At 38.6% G+C, this 14313-nt stretch overlaps 1 protein-coding gene across 3 annotated transcripts in view; it reads right to left on the reverse strand.

Moving 5' to 3' along the window:
- Positions 1-14313, reverse strand: part of LOC103139515 (histone deacetylase 7-like) — a 47698-nt gene that overhangs the window by 13538 nt on the left and 19847 nt on the right. For all 3 annotated transcript variants that reach the window (XM_016672571.1, XM_007554176.2, XM_007554175.2), the window contains 17 exons: positions 11995-12175; positions 11393-11477; positions 10945-11059; positions 10006-10085; positions 9139-9252; positions 8256-8353; positions 7820-7918; positions 6842-6977; positions 5908-6152; positions 5541-5747; positions 4873-5080; positions 4613-4746; positions 4431-4518; positions 3314-3354; positions 2394-2501; positions 1691-1746; positions 518-605 (listed from right to left, as the gene is read on the reverse strand). In XM_016672571.1, coding sequence (XP_016528057.1) covers positions 518-605; positions 1691-1746; positions 2394-2501; positions 3314-3354; positions 4431-4518; positions 4613-4746; positions 4873-5080; positions 5541-5747; positions 5908-6152; positions 6842-6977; positions 7820-7918; positions 8256-8353; positions 9139-9252; positions 10006-10085; positions 10945-11059; positions 11393-11477; positions 11995-12126 — 2034 coding nt within the window. In that variant the 5' untranslated portion in view covers positions 12127-12175. The remainder of the gene's footprint in view (positions 1-517; positions 606-1690; positions 1747-2393; positions 2502-3313; positions 3355-4430; positions 4519-4612; positions 4747-4872; positions 5081-5540; positions 5748-5907; positions 6153-6841; positions 6978-7819; positions 7919-8255; positions 8354-9138; positions 9253-10005; positions 10086-10944; positions 11060-11392; positions 11478-11994; positions 12176-14313) is intronic.

Below are 14313 nucleotides of genomic sequence, written 5' to 3' on the forward strand. Positions count from 1 at the left end.
TATATATATATATATATATATATAATTTGCACAGTAAGGGTAACCACAAATACATCAAAAAAATCTTACATAAACTGATACAAAGTGAACACAGTTTGTAAGACTTGCATAATTTTTCACATCAGTGGCAAAAGTACTTACTCTTTTTTGTTTGATGTAATAATAACTGTAGTTTCATAAAATAATATACTATATTGTGTGTCCTTTGTAAAGATATTGTGCAGACTCAAATACACACATGTTCAGCAGAGACAGCGGCTGGCTCTGGATCGGCATATGTATGCCTCGGTGAACTTTTATGTGCCTGTGTGTGATTTTGAATTTACTCTAAAGCACATGTGACAGTTCGACTCACACGTGGATAACAGAAATAACTGTTATCTAAATTGTGATTGGGATTGCTACTGTAAGTCTGGGTCTTTGTTTTTTGCACCTAGAAAACATCTACTTTCACTCTGTATGTTTGTAATGTCTCCATGAAGAGAAGGGTGACGCTGATCGATGTTCTGGTCCTTACCCAGTCTACTATGAGGATCTTGCTGACACTGAGTTTGTGTTGGAGCTGCTTGGCTGCGATGGCCACAGAGTTGAAGTAACAGAAGCCCCTGTGGACAAACAAACAGGAAGAGTGGCAGCCACATGTGTTTATCACTGTGCATCTTTTGCAAATTAATTTCACAAAATCCACATGTGGCCCCGTAGGAACCTGTAAGACAGTTCTTTGGCTGTGTGTGGTGCCTTCTCAAGCCATGACAGCCCCAGTGCTGACTCCTGCCACGTTAACGTCTATTGCAAGTCATTTAGGAATATTATTGTGTTTTAGGTTCTTCAGTGTTCGCATTTTCTCAGCGGACAAAACAAAAATGGCTTCCATTAATAGAATGTTATGCTGACTCTAAAGTGTCTCACTCCTGAGCAGTGCAGAAGCCACGCATTTCATGACAAACCGAAGCTTATCATAAAATTTAAGACACATTTGAAATGGTAATTCTGCCAGAAAGCTGACGGGACGCGAGGGATGATTTCTGAGAAATGAACTCACAGAACTCACTAATGCTGGCTGTCTACTACAGAAGTATGCAAAGAAAATGTTGATGCATGAAAAACAATGGAGGAATTTTGGAAAAGGCAGTGTCAGCATTGGGGTGTAAAGTGTGATTGCCTACGTGCATGCATGCGTGTGTGGTGTGTGTGTGCGTGAACAATGTACATCATAAGCTGTCCAAACTTAGCTCATCAAGAAAAATCATTATCACGCCATAAATAACCAGTGACAAGCACTGCTGAGCTCACACACACAGCCCCAGCTGAATGTGGTTATTTGGCTAATGCCTGCTATCAAAGGGTGACACAAATCAATGCACACAGATATGCACATCCACACGTATCCACACACAGCACATCTGCAGGGTGTGTGGATACACAGCTCCTGCACGTCTCTTTTGAGGTGCTTTGCTTTGTGTCTCGAAAGCTGTAAAGAAACAGTAGAGGAGGTAGATTGCCTCTGGCACTGGGCAGATAGTGCACACCACTCATACCTTAACATAGACACACTATGGCACCCTCTCTCTCTTTTTCTTCTTCACAAGTATACTATAGCTGATTTATCCGAAAAAACAAACAAACTTTGCAGCCCCCTTAGCTCCCGGTATGCATTTGTGAGTATGTGTGTGCATGCTTCTGTACTTACAGAGGAGAAGAACGAGTAGCATGGTGTCCAGGAGGTCTCACCACTGCAAATCCATTCTGTAAGAAAACAGAAAACAGTCTTAACACCTCACTGTTATAACAACTTATTCTGAAACATAAAGGTATTAAAACATTAACATGAAATTGTTTTAGATATAAATAAAGGATAACAAAAGAGGAGCTGCAAACACCTTCATTTACTGTGAAACAGCTGTCCATTACACTGCACAGTAAACACTGTCTATAACATACTTAATTCAAGCAGTATAAACAAGAACTCTTATTTTGTTTTTGTTTTAATGTAATCATATTGAGCTACTCTAGTTGAGGTCAGTTTGAATTATGAAAATCCTTTTTTTGCTAATTGTAATTAAAAATATTGTTTTTAATTCCAGCTACATACATTCCCCAAGTAGTTGATAGATTTCACACCTAAGCAGTTTACTTTTTTTCTAAAGTTGACTGGAATTTTGGCAAAATTTAATCAGTTGTATGTATTGAATTTGGAGTTATGGCTTCATCATCACTGAGTGACCTGTCAGTCTCTGTCAGTACATAACTAGTTTCACTGCTACGTAATAGTTAAGTATGAAAAATGTAGCCCAAAACATACATACATACATACATACATCCATACATCCATCCATCCATCCATCCATCCATCCATCCATCCATCCATCCATCCATCCATCCATCCATCCCACCTTCAGCTCTCTCTGTGCCACTTTAAGGGCCAGGTCTATGACGCATCCTGCTGCTACTTGGGAAGCAGCTGCTGTGTGTTGCTCATTCCAAACTGTATCAATGTCCACCTGTTTATAAAACAATGGAAAGCGAATCACAATTAGATTTTATTCATAAAAATGTTACAGTGTTCCTGTTACATGTTATTACAGGATTAGCTGATCAGAGCATGGAGACCGTCGGAGAGGGTCAAATAGTTTGTCATTACAATGGCAAAGTCTATTTACTTTTGAAAACATCTCAGACAAAGTATTTCATTGTTTAATGACAAAAGTGTGTATGCGTATGTATGTGACCCGACTCTTCAAAAAGTTATCTCTGCTGGCGGTCTACTGTGCTGTTAGGGGAATGCTGAAATTACAGGAATTTCTTTTTTCACGAGGTTTACCATCTTGTTTCAATCACCCCTCTTCACTCTAGCAGCTAAAGGCCGGAAATCCAGGCATATCGGTGCTCTTATCAGCTGCCACCCATCCCCCTTCAGGGTTTTCTTTCTTTACTATAAACATAATATCATTTTATTTATCCTACATCCCTTTTTAGGGTTCCATAGGAAAATAGGAAAATATATATATACATTTTCAGCACTTTACTTGTATGCTTTCCCTTGTTGTTTCTTCCCCCTTTGACTATAGTACAGACTTTGATTTTTTTTGAGGTTTCAAAGTTATCTCAGCCAAAAACAATAGCATGAGCAATTGGTAGTATCATTATCTAAATTGTGTAATAAGGCATAATAAGCCATGTAATGTTTGCTGTTCAGTAATGCAATTAGATGAGTGGAAATATTCCCACATGACTAGAGTTTTAAAACAGATCTGTATTGTGTGTAATTGTGTGTTGATGTGCGCGTGTGTGCATGTGCCTGTGCAGGACTCACCCCCACACCTCCACATGGTAGGTCCACAAAAGTACGTGAACCTGCATGGAAATATTTGTAGTATTTAAGAGTTATAAATATATCACATTTACATATGTACAGAATGTGCACAAACATGCCATCAACTTTAATTACTTCATTGAGATTTTGTTGGACAGAGGAAAGGTTTGTTTGAGAACAGTAGTGAACAAACAGGATCACAAAAACTAAGTTTTGTACTTCTCCAGGTATAAAACTATGGAGAAGTTTAAAGGTGATTGAATGTTTGACAGAGCACTCTTCAGTTCTTCATCTGGGGAAACTTTGCCCAACTGCAAACCTACAAAGGAACAGCCACCCACTTAAGTTGACCAGTCAGACAAGCAAAACATTAAACAGAGAAGAAGCCAAGAGGCCCGTGTTAACTCCTGAGGATTAGCATAGATCCGCAACTCAGGTGGAAGAATCTGTTCATACGCAGACTCAACAAGTCTGGTCTTTATGAAAAAGTGGCAAGTAGAAAGCCACTGATGAAAGAAAGACATACATGTTCAGTTTATAGTTTTCCAGAAGCAATGTAGGGAACACAGCGAACATGTTTGAAGGTGTTGTAGTTAGACAGAACCAAAACTACACTTTACGGCCTATAGGTGAAACGGAGTGTAAGGGCAGGAAGCTAATACTGCACATTACCCTGAACACACCACCTTCACTGTGAACCATGAAACATGGTGGTGGAAGCCTCATACTTTAGCAAGGACATGGAAGTCCATCAGAGTTGATGAGGAGAAGAAATGGAGCTATGAACAGGGAAAACCTCAAAGAAAACTTGAGACTGCGATGGAAATTCATCTTCTGGGACAACAGCGCCAATTATGGAGCCGGATTTACAAGAGAATGGTTTAGATCCAGCATAAGATGAAATTGGAATGATTGTTAAACTCAAGTCTAATCTTTATTTCATACAGTTAAGCTTAGCAACATATAAACAATAAAATTCCCACATTGAAATTTGTGGTTGCAATGGAAAAAAAATATGAAAAAACATTCAAGAGGTATGAATACTTTTGGATAGTATAGTGAAGAAGTGTCATAGATATGTTGTGAATGTAATCTCCAGTATTATTATTGATCTTACCAGTGCGCCTCTGATTGTCCATTAACACGTGGTTTTCTGAATGGACGGAAAGCAGCTCTGCACGGGTGGCTTTTCTACTGAGGATGCACTTCAACACAGAAATAAGGTTTTTGTTGTGAACTTCTAGCATGTTTGACAGCAAATTCTTTCTCTCATAGTATATCTGTGTGCAAAGTCCCTACCTCACATTGGCTCTTAAGCCCTCTCTCTTGCAGTCTAGACCAGATGCTCTGGATTCTCCCAGCATGCTCAGCATGGCGGCTGTTGTCTCCACAGATGCACTGGTGCTTCTGCATCTGGGTATCATAAACCAAACCTGCATACACACACACATGAAAACGTGACTTATAACCCAATATTTTTTGCTCTGAAGTCACATTACCATCCTTCAAAATATACAGTCAATGAAATCCTCCACTACTTAAGTCAGTGTTTGACTCACCAGTTGTAAAACTCAGTTTGGCATCTTTGGCAGGGCTGGACAGTGACATAGAGGGTACTATGGTGGGTACATGTGAAGTAGGCGCCAGGGAGGTGGAAGGTGGTAGAGAGCGGCTCCGAATCACAGGCTGATGAGACTGATGAGGCCAAATTAAGGTAGGAACTCCCAGCGCATCTGGCTGTAAAGTTGATCTGAGGATTACCTGCCTCTGTGTTTTGCACAAATGAGTTTAAAAGGGAAGACAAGGAAGTAATTAACATTTATTATAAGTCAGAGGGAGGTAAAAGTACTTTGAGTAAAGTGTGGTCCTCCATTGCCTCCAGCTGGTAAAATTACACATAATGTGGACAATTTAATTCTACTTGTGTTGAACAAGAACTTGATGAGCAAAAATACCTTGCTGCTGGAATATATAAAGCAACAGTGCCCCCTAATGGTAAGGCAAGTTCATTCAGGTAAAAATTTAAAAGGCACATTGCTTTTATAGTGTTGGACATCAGTCAGTGTTTTCTATATATAATACATTTCTGAAGTGAATAATTTAGAATAACGTAGAATTCTAAATAACTTTCCACAATCTTTAGAAGCTTTAACCAGTTAGTTTTGAAGAAAAGTTCATGAGATTTTTTTCTGTACTATTTTGTTTGCATATGAACAGACATTAGTACCTGACTGAGAGGGTGTGATGTCTCAATCAAGCTCTCCCGAGAGGAAGTGATGGACTCCGTGTCATAAACTGAGTCGGTGCTGGCATTGCTTTCTCTCCTGCGGTGGCCGTCTTCGGACAGCGAGCCCAATTCAGAGCCACACAAAGACCCTGTTCCAGAACCTGTTGCTGATCCGCTCTCATCCACGTCCATGTCCTCAGACGGGATCTGTGTCAGATGACATTCTCAGTAAAATTGCACAGGCTTTACACCCTTCAACTCTTTTAAATTTTCTGACAGAATGAATCCTCTTTTTTTAGTCACTCTGTTAATCGTGAGTAATTGTTTTCTATTTGGCATGCTAATGTTTACACCTGCCTCCTCTTACCTTGCTCAGCTGTGTGCTCAGCTTAAACCTTTCCAATCCAGCCTTGTGGTACAGCTGGGAGAGCTGTTGGTGGGTGTGTGGGTGATGGCCGGCATGCAGGGGCAGGACTGAGTGGCTGTAAGGCAGAGGCTCTGAATGCGCTCGCTCCACAGGTCGATGTGAGCCCAAGGCAACTAAGCCTTCTCTTCTGGACGAGGAGGATATGTGAGGATGCTGTTGCTGAGGAATGGTACTCAAACTATGAACTGAAAACAAGAAATTAAAAAAAAAACAAAAAAAAAACAGTGACAACAAGGAATAAGGTGAAGGACAGGTTGCAGAAAGGAATTGAAAAAGACAACAGACGACAATAAGAGCAATAGTAATAATGAATACTGGACAGAAAAAAAGAAGAAGAAAACTGAAGCATGCTGACAGACTGTAAGGGAAACTAACAAAACTTGACAGTTTGGTTCAGGATGAATGACATTTTTTTTGTTGTAAGTAACACTGCATCACTGTAATCTGCCCAGTAGAGGGTGCTCTTGTATCAAGACATGCAGGATGACACATATGTGATACAACAGTCTCTGATTTAAAATAAAAGATATTTTTTCACTGCAGATCATTTTATTTGTTTGCAAATAAGCGGGACATTTATTACTAAAAGTCATATTGTCAACTTGCAATAAAAGCTGTAAACACAAATTAAATAAATATATATTGGAATTTTTTGTTTTCGTCAATTCATAAAAACGTCTGATGAAATCCACCTCCTCCGGAAATAAAACTACAACTTGTACATACTAAGCATGTAAGATGAGGTCAAAGCATCAACTCTGAGCACTGACAGCATAATTTAAGTCAAACGTGCATATGTGACTGACAGTTATCAGAGCCACATATGACGTATGTGCCATACATGCAGATAAGCTTCGCAGACAATGCCACTCACGAGGAACAAGCTGCTGGTGCATCAGCCCCATGTGTGGTTCAAATATGAACACTGGCTGCAAGCGTTGAGACATAGGGGAGACGTAGACAGACTGCAAAGTCAATGCTGCCACTGGCTTTGTCACACGCAAGTCAGCCTGCAGAGAAAGAGAATGACAAATTTAGAGATGCTACAGAAGTAGAAACACATTCATTATGGGTGTGGCTTAAACATTAACAAACTGGGTGATTCGAGGAAAAGCTAAGAGTTTAATTGCCTTGTTGACTACTTGATGTATGCATTTATACTGTCACCAAAAAGGTCAGAGCGGAAGTGGAAGTCATGTGGTGTACATATATTAACCTTAGAGAAACTAATAAAAGGAACTTAATAATATTTTTATCTTTACAGCATTACAGCAAACAACACACAAAAGCATCAATTCTCCATTTTGTTATGCTTCAACTATGAAGCACAACAAAATGCTTCATAGTTGCATGCTTGTTGTAATTTTACATGACAGAAATTACCTGGCTATTAACTTTTTTTTTTTTTACAAAAGAGTTTCACATCTAAAGATTCAAATCCATTCTACCAAATTTCCCTTACAAAAACAATTAAAGCTGCATTTAACAGCTGGTGGATACTAGCCCTCTTCAGTCCACTGGAGCTTCCTCCACATGCGTTTTATTGACTCATTTTGAAGTCTGAATCAAATACTACTTAGCAATTTGGTAATTTTGGAAAGGAACTGGTTGTACTTTGTTTAATTCAGAGGCATCAAAGTAAAAGATTTTTTTAACAACAAAACAACCACTTACACTTTTTTTTGTGTTGTTGTGGCTATTGCACATCACAAAGTAAGTAATTTTGTTCAGTTGTGGACTGTAACTTTTACACTGACGTACAAATCAAGAAATTATCGGTGGTTTCGTCATGAGAGGGAAATACAAAAACGACAAAATTCTGACTGAAACTCAATTCAAATTTCTTGCTCACCTGAGCAGGAAGTCCAGCAGTGATGTTGTGCATTGCAGTGTGGTTGGCAGGCAGAGCGAAGTGGGCTACATTACCATTGTTCATCAGCACCCTCTTTGACTGGAAAAGCACAAGCCTAAATTATTGTGGCACATTCCAGAACGTGCACAATTTCCCAAAACTCGTCACATTCAAACTGTTGTGAAACAAACATTCTTAGCATCACTGAAAAAACCAAGACTACACTATGAAGAAATAGTCCCTAAACTGTACACATATTTCATTTAGACTGTTTCTCACTGGTTGAGAATGTATTTGTGTTGAAAGCTTGGGCAGCTGAAATTTACTAGCATTCCATTAAAGACGCAAGCAAGAAATGCATATGGAAACCCTTAACTATGTCACACTTTTAAGCAAAAGACGTGACTGTGACTGACATGCTGAGAAAGGGTCTCACCTCAGGAGCCCGTGAAAGAGACCCGTTGTCTGACATGAGGGTGTCGTTTGGTGAGCTGCAGCCTGATGCTGAAGTGCTGCTTCTGCTTGGGGAAGAGTCTGAATGACAGGATGGAAGGAAAAACCAAAAGCACATTAAAACATAAACATGTAATGAAACAAAATACAAATTAAAGCAATCATATTTCTGCTAAAATTACAAGATTCTTTTGCGAAATATTCATTTTTACAGTGCAGAAACAGAACTCTATACTAAAGAAATACTGAAAAGCCAACATTTAATTTCCTCTGCACTAAACAGGAAGTCCTAGATTAATAATTAGAAACTGTAAAATCTCTGTTTAATTTAAAATATTAATAAAGACAAAATTGAAATATGCTTCAGTTACATTTTTGTAAACTAAAATTTTAGGAACAACAACAGACTCCTGACTTGATGAAATTTGATGGGTTTCTTTAGGCAGAACATTTTTTAATCAATTTGACTGAACTTGACTGTATTGTTTGAAAACTAGGATGTATATATGTCTGCATTCCTTGTTCATGTGTGTGATTTTATACTTCAATCATGTTCAAAATAAATAAAGAAAAATAAAAGTATGATTGGACTGAATTGAATTGAACTGTGCCACCTGTCATTTTGTAAAAGAAAAAAAAAATCCTAATACTGGAGTTTTCTTTTCCACTTAAAAATATAATTCAAATAAAGTTTGGATTTTTGAAAGAAAAAATTGTGTGATATTTTGCTGATGTAATACATTTATTTTAAGGATTTTTGGCAAGGGTGCCAAGTGTGTGCCTCTGCAGATGAACATAAAGATACAATAACCTTAAAACGATGCCATAATAAAAGCAAACAGAAGACTGAGCATTAATGTTCATACCCATATTTTCTGTCCTATGTTTGACATCAGGAGGGGCACTGATCTTCCGTTGCAGCGGGTTAGGCCTTGTCGAGATGAGTTTCTTCAACTTCCACTTCAGTGTGGGCTCGGATACTGCTCAAATACATACACACATGTAAAATAACAGCGACAGAATCGAGTTAAAGTGAACTGTGCAAATACTTCAGTGCTAATGAATACTTAAAATCATCCGCGTTTACATTGGGCATTCTCCAATAAACCTAAACAAAGTAATCAATCACTGGCAGGCTTAGTTCAGATAAAAGCTGTTTGTGTTGTCGCCATGCCAACTAAAGCACCCTTGTGTGTGTGTAGATGTGTGTCTGTGTTAAAGGTTTGAGGGCAAAGTAATGGATGGTGTACTCGCAGAAATGTACCAAAAAAAAAAAGGAACCACTCCCACTCCAATTCATGCAGTGAGGAAGAAATACTCAGGATTCTCATGCAGTTCATTTTACACATACGGTTATATAAGGTTATATAACTTCTCTTTGCCTCATTGTTGCTGCACTGATTATATGGCTGTCCTGCAGCTCTGACCCTGCAGATCTGATGCTTAGAGCTCAATTCATTCTAACCCAAAGACCACATCAAGATGTGTCGAATCTCTTAGATTTTCTATCCTTCTTATGCCCAAAACATGATAAAATACTTTTAGAGAGTAGTTTACAGTATCATGTTAAGCTACGGAGTACAGTAATTTTTACTTGGAGGTATAACTCAGATTTCACTGTAATTGTCACATCAGAAAGTAAATGAAATGGAAAATCACCAGCATCTTAAAAAAATAAATAAATTTGACCTGAGGGTGGCAACCCTGGTCACAAACACAAACAGGAGTCTCACCTGTTCTTCGCAGGGCGAGGTCCTTTCGCTGGTCACTAGGTGTAGGTTGAGGCTTGAGGGACATGTCAGGCACGGGTGGCCTAGGTAACCAAAACAACATCAGATGCACTGGCTTAATAATAATAGTAAAAAATATGGGGAGAGTTGTGAACATCAGTTCTTAAGTTTTGTCACTCATTCTCAGCCACAAGTTTAGGTCTGGGTAATTCCAACAAATGAATAGGCTTTGATTTTTCGTGCAGTTGTATGTTTAGTGTCACTGTCCAGCAGAAAGTCTTACAGTCTCAAGTCTTTTGCGTACCTCTAAGAGTTTCAGAGTTTCCCTGCATATTTCTGGCCCCATAAACGCTGATCAACTTTACTATCCCCATTTTTTAAAAAAAATATCACCACACCACTATGTTGCCACCACCATAAGTCCCCATAGTGATTTCATGTTTAGAATCATTCATTTTTGTCGTACATAGCGTTTTGCAAGGAGGCCAGAATGTTCTGTTTCAGTCTCACCTGACCAGAGTATTTTCTTCCAAATATTCTGAGGTCAGCCTCAATGGCTTCAGGGTTTCTCTCCATGATGTTTTACTTTTGCCACTCTCCCATAAAGATCAGGTTTGTGGAAGTCATTATATTTTTACCTAACAGTTCTCAATGAGATGTTGAAAGTAAGGAGTATTGTTTTATAATATATCCTTTTCACAACACCCCCAACCCACCTGGTGTCCATACTCAGGGGCTCTAATTACCCCTGAGTATGGGGACTCAGGGGTAATTAGAAGGCAACTTTCTACAATTAAGTTTGTGGATGCATCATTACGAAAAAGATCAGATTCAGTAAGAAGCACAATTGATTCCATCTTGACAAAAAAAAACATTTTAACCTTCTTGTAAAATAGAACTTTAAACAACAATGATTTAAACAGACATCAGTGCCAGTCTCACCTGTATCCCGGAGAGCTACTGCAGTGACTGCCAGGAACCCTATCATGAGGAGGCTGATTCTTCATGATTATATGATCACGCAGAATCTGCTTTACGTGTTTGCTAGCTACAGCACCTGCCACACATTAAAATAGGACAATGAAGTGCACAGGGTAGTTATTTTTATTGTAACATAATAAATAGTTTCCTTTCAAGCAAATTTAAGTACAAGCTAATATTAAATAGCAGTACAGGGTTTCCCAAAACAAAATATTGGACACTTCTGTTACTTTCTTTGTTGGACTCTGTTATTTTGAGAATTTCCTTGGAATACAATAATACATGGCAGTAAAGGAAATCCCCTTCATTTACACTGAAAACTGTTACACTGCGATGACTCAGACAGGCAGCCTGTCTGTACTCTGACAACCTCTCAGAAAAATGTCTGAAAACAACACATTCATCTCACTCTGTTCATTTTTATTCTTTGGCAACAGCTGCTGTGGGTCTTCTCTTTTCTCCTCCATCTTTCTGTGTCTTTGTTCAGTGTTATACTGTGAAGAAAAATGAGACATTAAACATTAGACCCAGTCCAGTCTTCTTTGCGCCGTACACATGAGATGAATTTAAAGGGAGTCACACTTAGCTGCTGCCAATATTGGTTAAAAAACATTTTTGTACACCATTACTGGAACAAAATGTAAATATTGTTTACAGCTCAGTGGTAAATGAGGAGGAAATGATCTGCTAACATTCTGACCTGGTTGCTACCTATGTCTGCTGAGTTGTATGCTTGTGTACAGCTTGTGGGGAAAGCAGCTGCTTTCCTCCTGTGGTTAATGTGGTAGGAGGTCTTTCTACATTAAACTGGCATGTTTTGTACAAATAAAATGTTGATACTGTGGAATGTGACAATACATAAAGAACAACCTCAGTTTGTTGATTTTGTACAGTATATCTGAACTAACTAAAATAACTGATTCCTTCTTACTGCATCTGATCACTCGTCTCATCCATGCCTATAAATGCTGGGACGTTTATTTGAACACATCTTTATCTGTATCACCTCACCTGCAAGTGGTGCTGGGAAAACTGAGAGCAATGTTGAGCAGTGAGATGTTCCAGATAGAATGAAGGCTGTGGAGCCAGCATGGCCGAATCTGGACGTGGATGTAACAACCTGTGAGTTACAGTCAGATCCATGGGCTTGACCCTTCGAATGGCCAACTCTGACTGCTGAGGATCACATCCACTGTACAAGGGAACAGAAAAAATAAAGACAGATGATCAGTCAAGCTGTGACACTGGGTGAGAGTTACCTTTAGATTAGGGCTGAAACTAACAAATATTTCCCTATTGGTAATGTCAGATTATCAATAATGATCTCCCAAGGAGAATGTATGTCTCTTGAGACTGCTTATAATTTTTCAAAGGTAAATATGCATCTTTGCTCTTTGTTTTACTCATTTCACCAGAAGAAAACAAAACAGAGACCTCCAGTAAATAGAACAAAACACATACTTTTTTTCCATAATTGCGTGCCAAGACAAGTTTTAGTTCACTGAATTTAAAACCCTAAAAATATCAGGGGTTATTTTTAAGTACAAGAAGTCCAACTGCAGCATTGTGAAACAAACTTGCTCTCATGGTATAACTTACAAAAGAAAGAGCTTACCAGAGGGCTAAAAAAGACACCTAGAAAAAGTGAACCTGGCATAATCTTGCAAACAATGTGCAAATATAGAGGTAATCTAACACCGACACCTGAAACTAATAAATGTGCAAAGCCATGTTTCAGTACTGATGCAAAAGTATAGATACAGAATGTATGGAAAGATACATCTTGCTGCCCTGGGGGTTCAGTGACAGTGAAAAAGATGGAGTTATGGAAACTGTTACTGTAACACAGCAACTATTCTGTCATGGCAACAGTCACTAACATCACAGCAGCTGGGATAGTGCCTTATATTTTTTAGCTAAATGTTTCAGTTACTTCTAAAATTATTCCGATAACATCCGACCTGATGTCGTCCAACTATAATAACAACCAACTCTCATTTTTTACAGTAAGCCAGAGTGGGAAAGAAAATAAAGAAATGTGCTTGACGTAGATAGAGTTCCCCTGAAAAAGAAAACACTCCCACACACTTAACTTACCGTGTATAACATGAGACTGAAACTCAAAAACAGGTTGTGACTTTATGACGGCAGATTAATTTAAAAATCTAAAACACATGTTGTATAATTTAAGATGAACGTTTGTGATTAGATTTGTTTGTGTGACAAACAGCAAAAACAGTGCAGAATTTCTGGCACATCTCTTTACAGAAGCGAGACAGTCACACTTTAAAAAATGTGAACAACGCGCAATTTTTTCTGCATTTCAACAACCACACAATACCAGTTAACTTTAGGCTGGCCTGTGAGACTTGACAGTATGCAACAACGCTTTTTCTTTTTCCTTTTAGCTTGATATGTTCTCTTTTTCATTCCAACACAGAAAAAAATTAAGGTACAGCTTGAAGAACCAGTCAGAGCAGCACAGTGAGTATTACCAAAAGAATGTCTGTGTGTTTTTAAAGGAAATTAAACAATCACCAGGCGAGTGGTGGTGGAGGGGACTCAGATAGTCTGCAAACACTTCACATACACAAAAACACACACGAGCACCAAACAAGTCAACTCCCCTGAGAGAAAGGAAATAATCAGGAAGTCAGAAAAGGAACACCTGCGGTATATTTTTACACAGAAAAACTGCATGGGGCCTTTTTCTGCCATAAATGTTGAAAATGTGTGTAAACCTTGAATACCAGGACAAAAGTCAATGTTAACTTTATGGCATTTTGTATAAAAGTTGTGGGATTTTTTTGCAAAACTGAATGGTCTGCAAATTGTTCACAATCAACTGGGAAAGGTGACAAAAGCAGAGCAAACAAACTTGAAAGGTTGTGGAAATCTCTGGAACCATTTTCTAAAGCTACATCGCTAACATACCAGAGCACGAGGCAATCATTTAGACAGTCAAAGAAACAATTTGCATTTTAAAACTAATGCTATTCTGTTTGTGACTTTCTGACATGCAGGCATTGAAAACGGACATATTTCTGTTGTGGCGATTGGTAAAAGTTGTAAAAGGAACTGAAAATCCATCTCATGCAACAAAAAGTGCAGCTTAAAACTGTTAGAGGCAATTTAGAAAAGAATACATCTGAGTGAGATCAAGTCATCCTGTGGGGATTCGGTCTAAAATGCTTTCCAAACACCTGCATTTGGAGTTTATGCACTAATGATCTATCTTAAGGCAGAGTTTCAGCGTGATTCATGACATCTGACTTGACACAAAACCAGCTTGGTCACTGCACTCTGCATTCAAAGAGTCAACTAGAGAGA

This window comes from Poecilia formosa, unplaced genomic scaffold (assembly GCF_000485575.1).
Source record: "Poecilia formosa unplaced genomic scaffold, Poecilia_formosa-5.1.2 Scaffold62, whole genome shotgun sequence".
NCBI classification, from domain to species: domain Eukaryota; kingdom Metazoa; phylum Chordata; class Actinopteri; order Cyprinodontiformes; family Poeciliidae; genus Poecilia; species Poecilia formosa.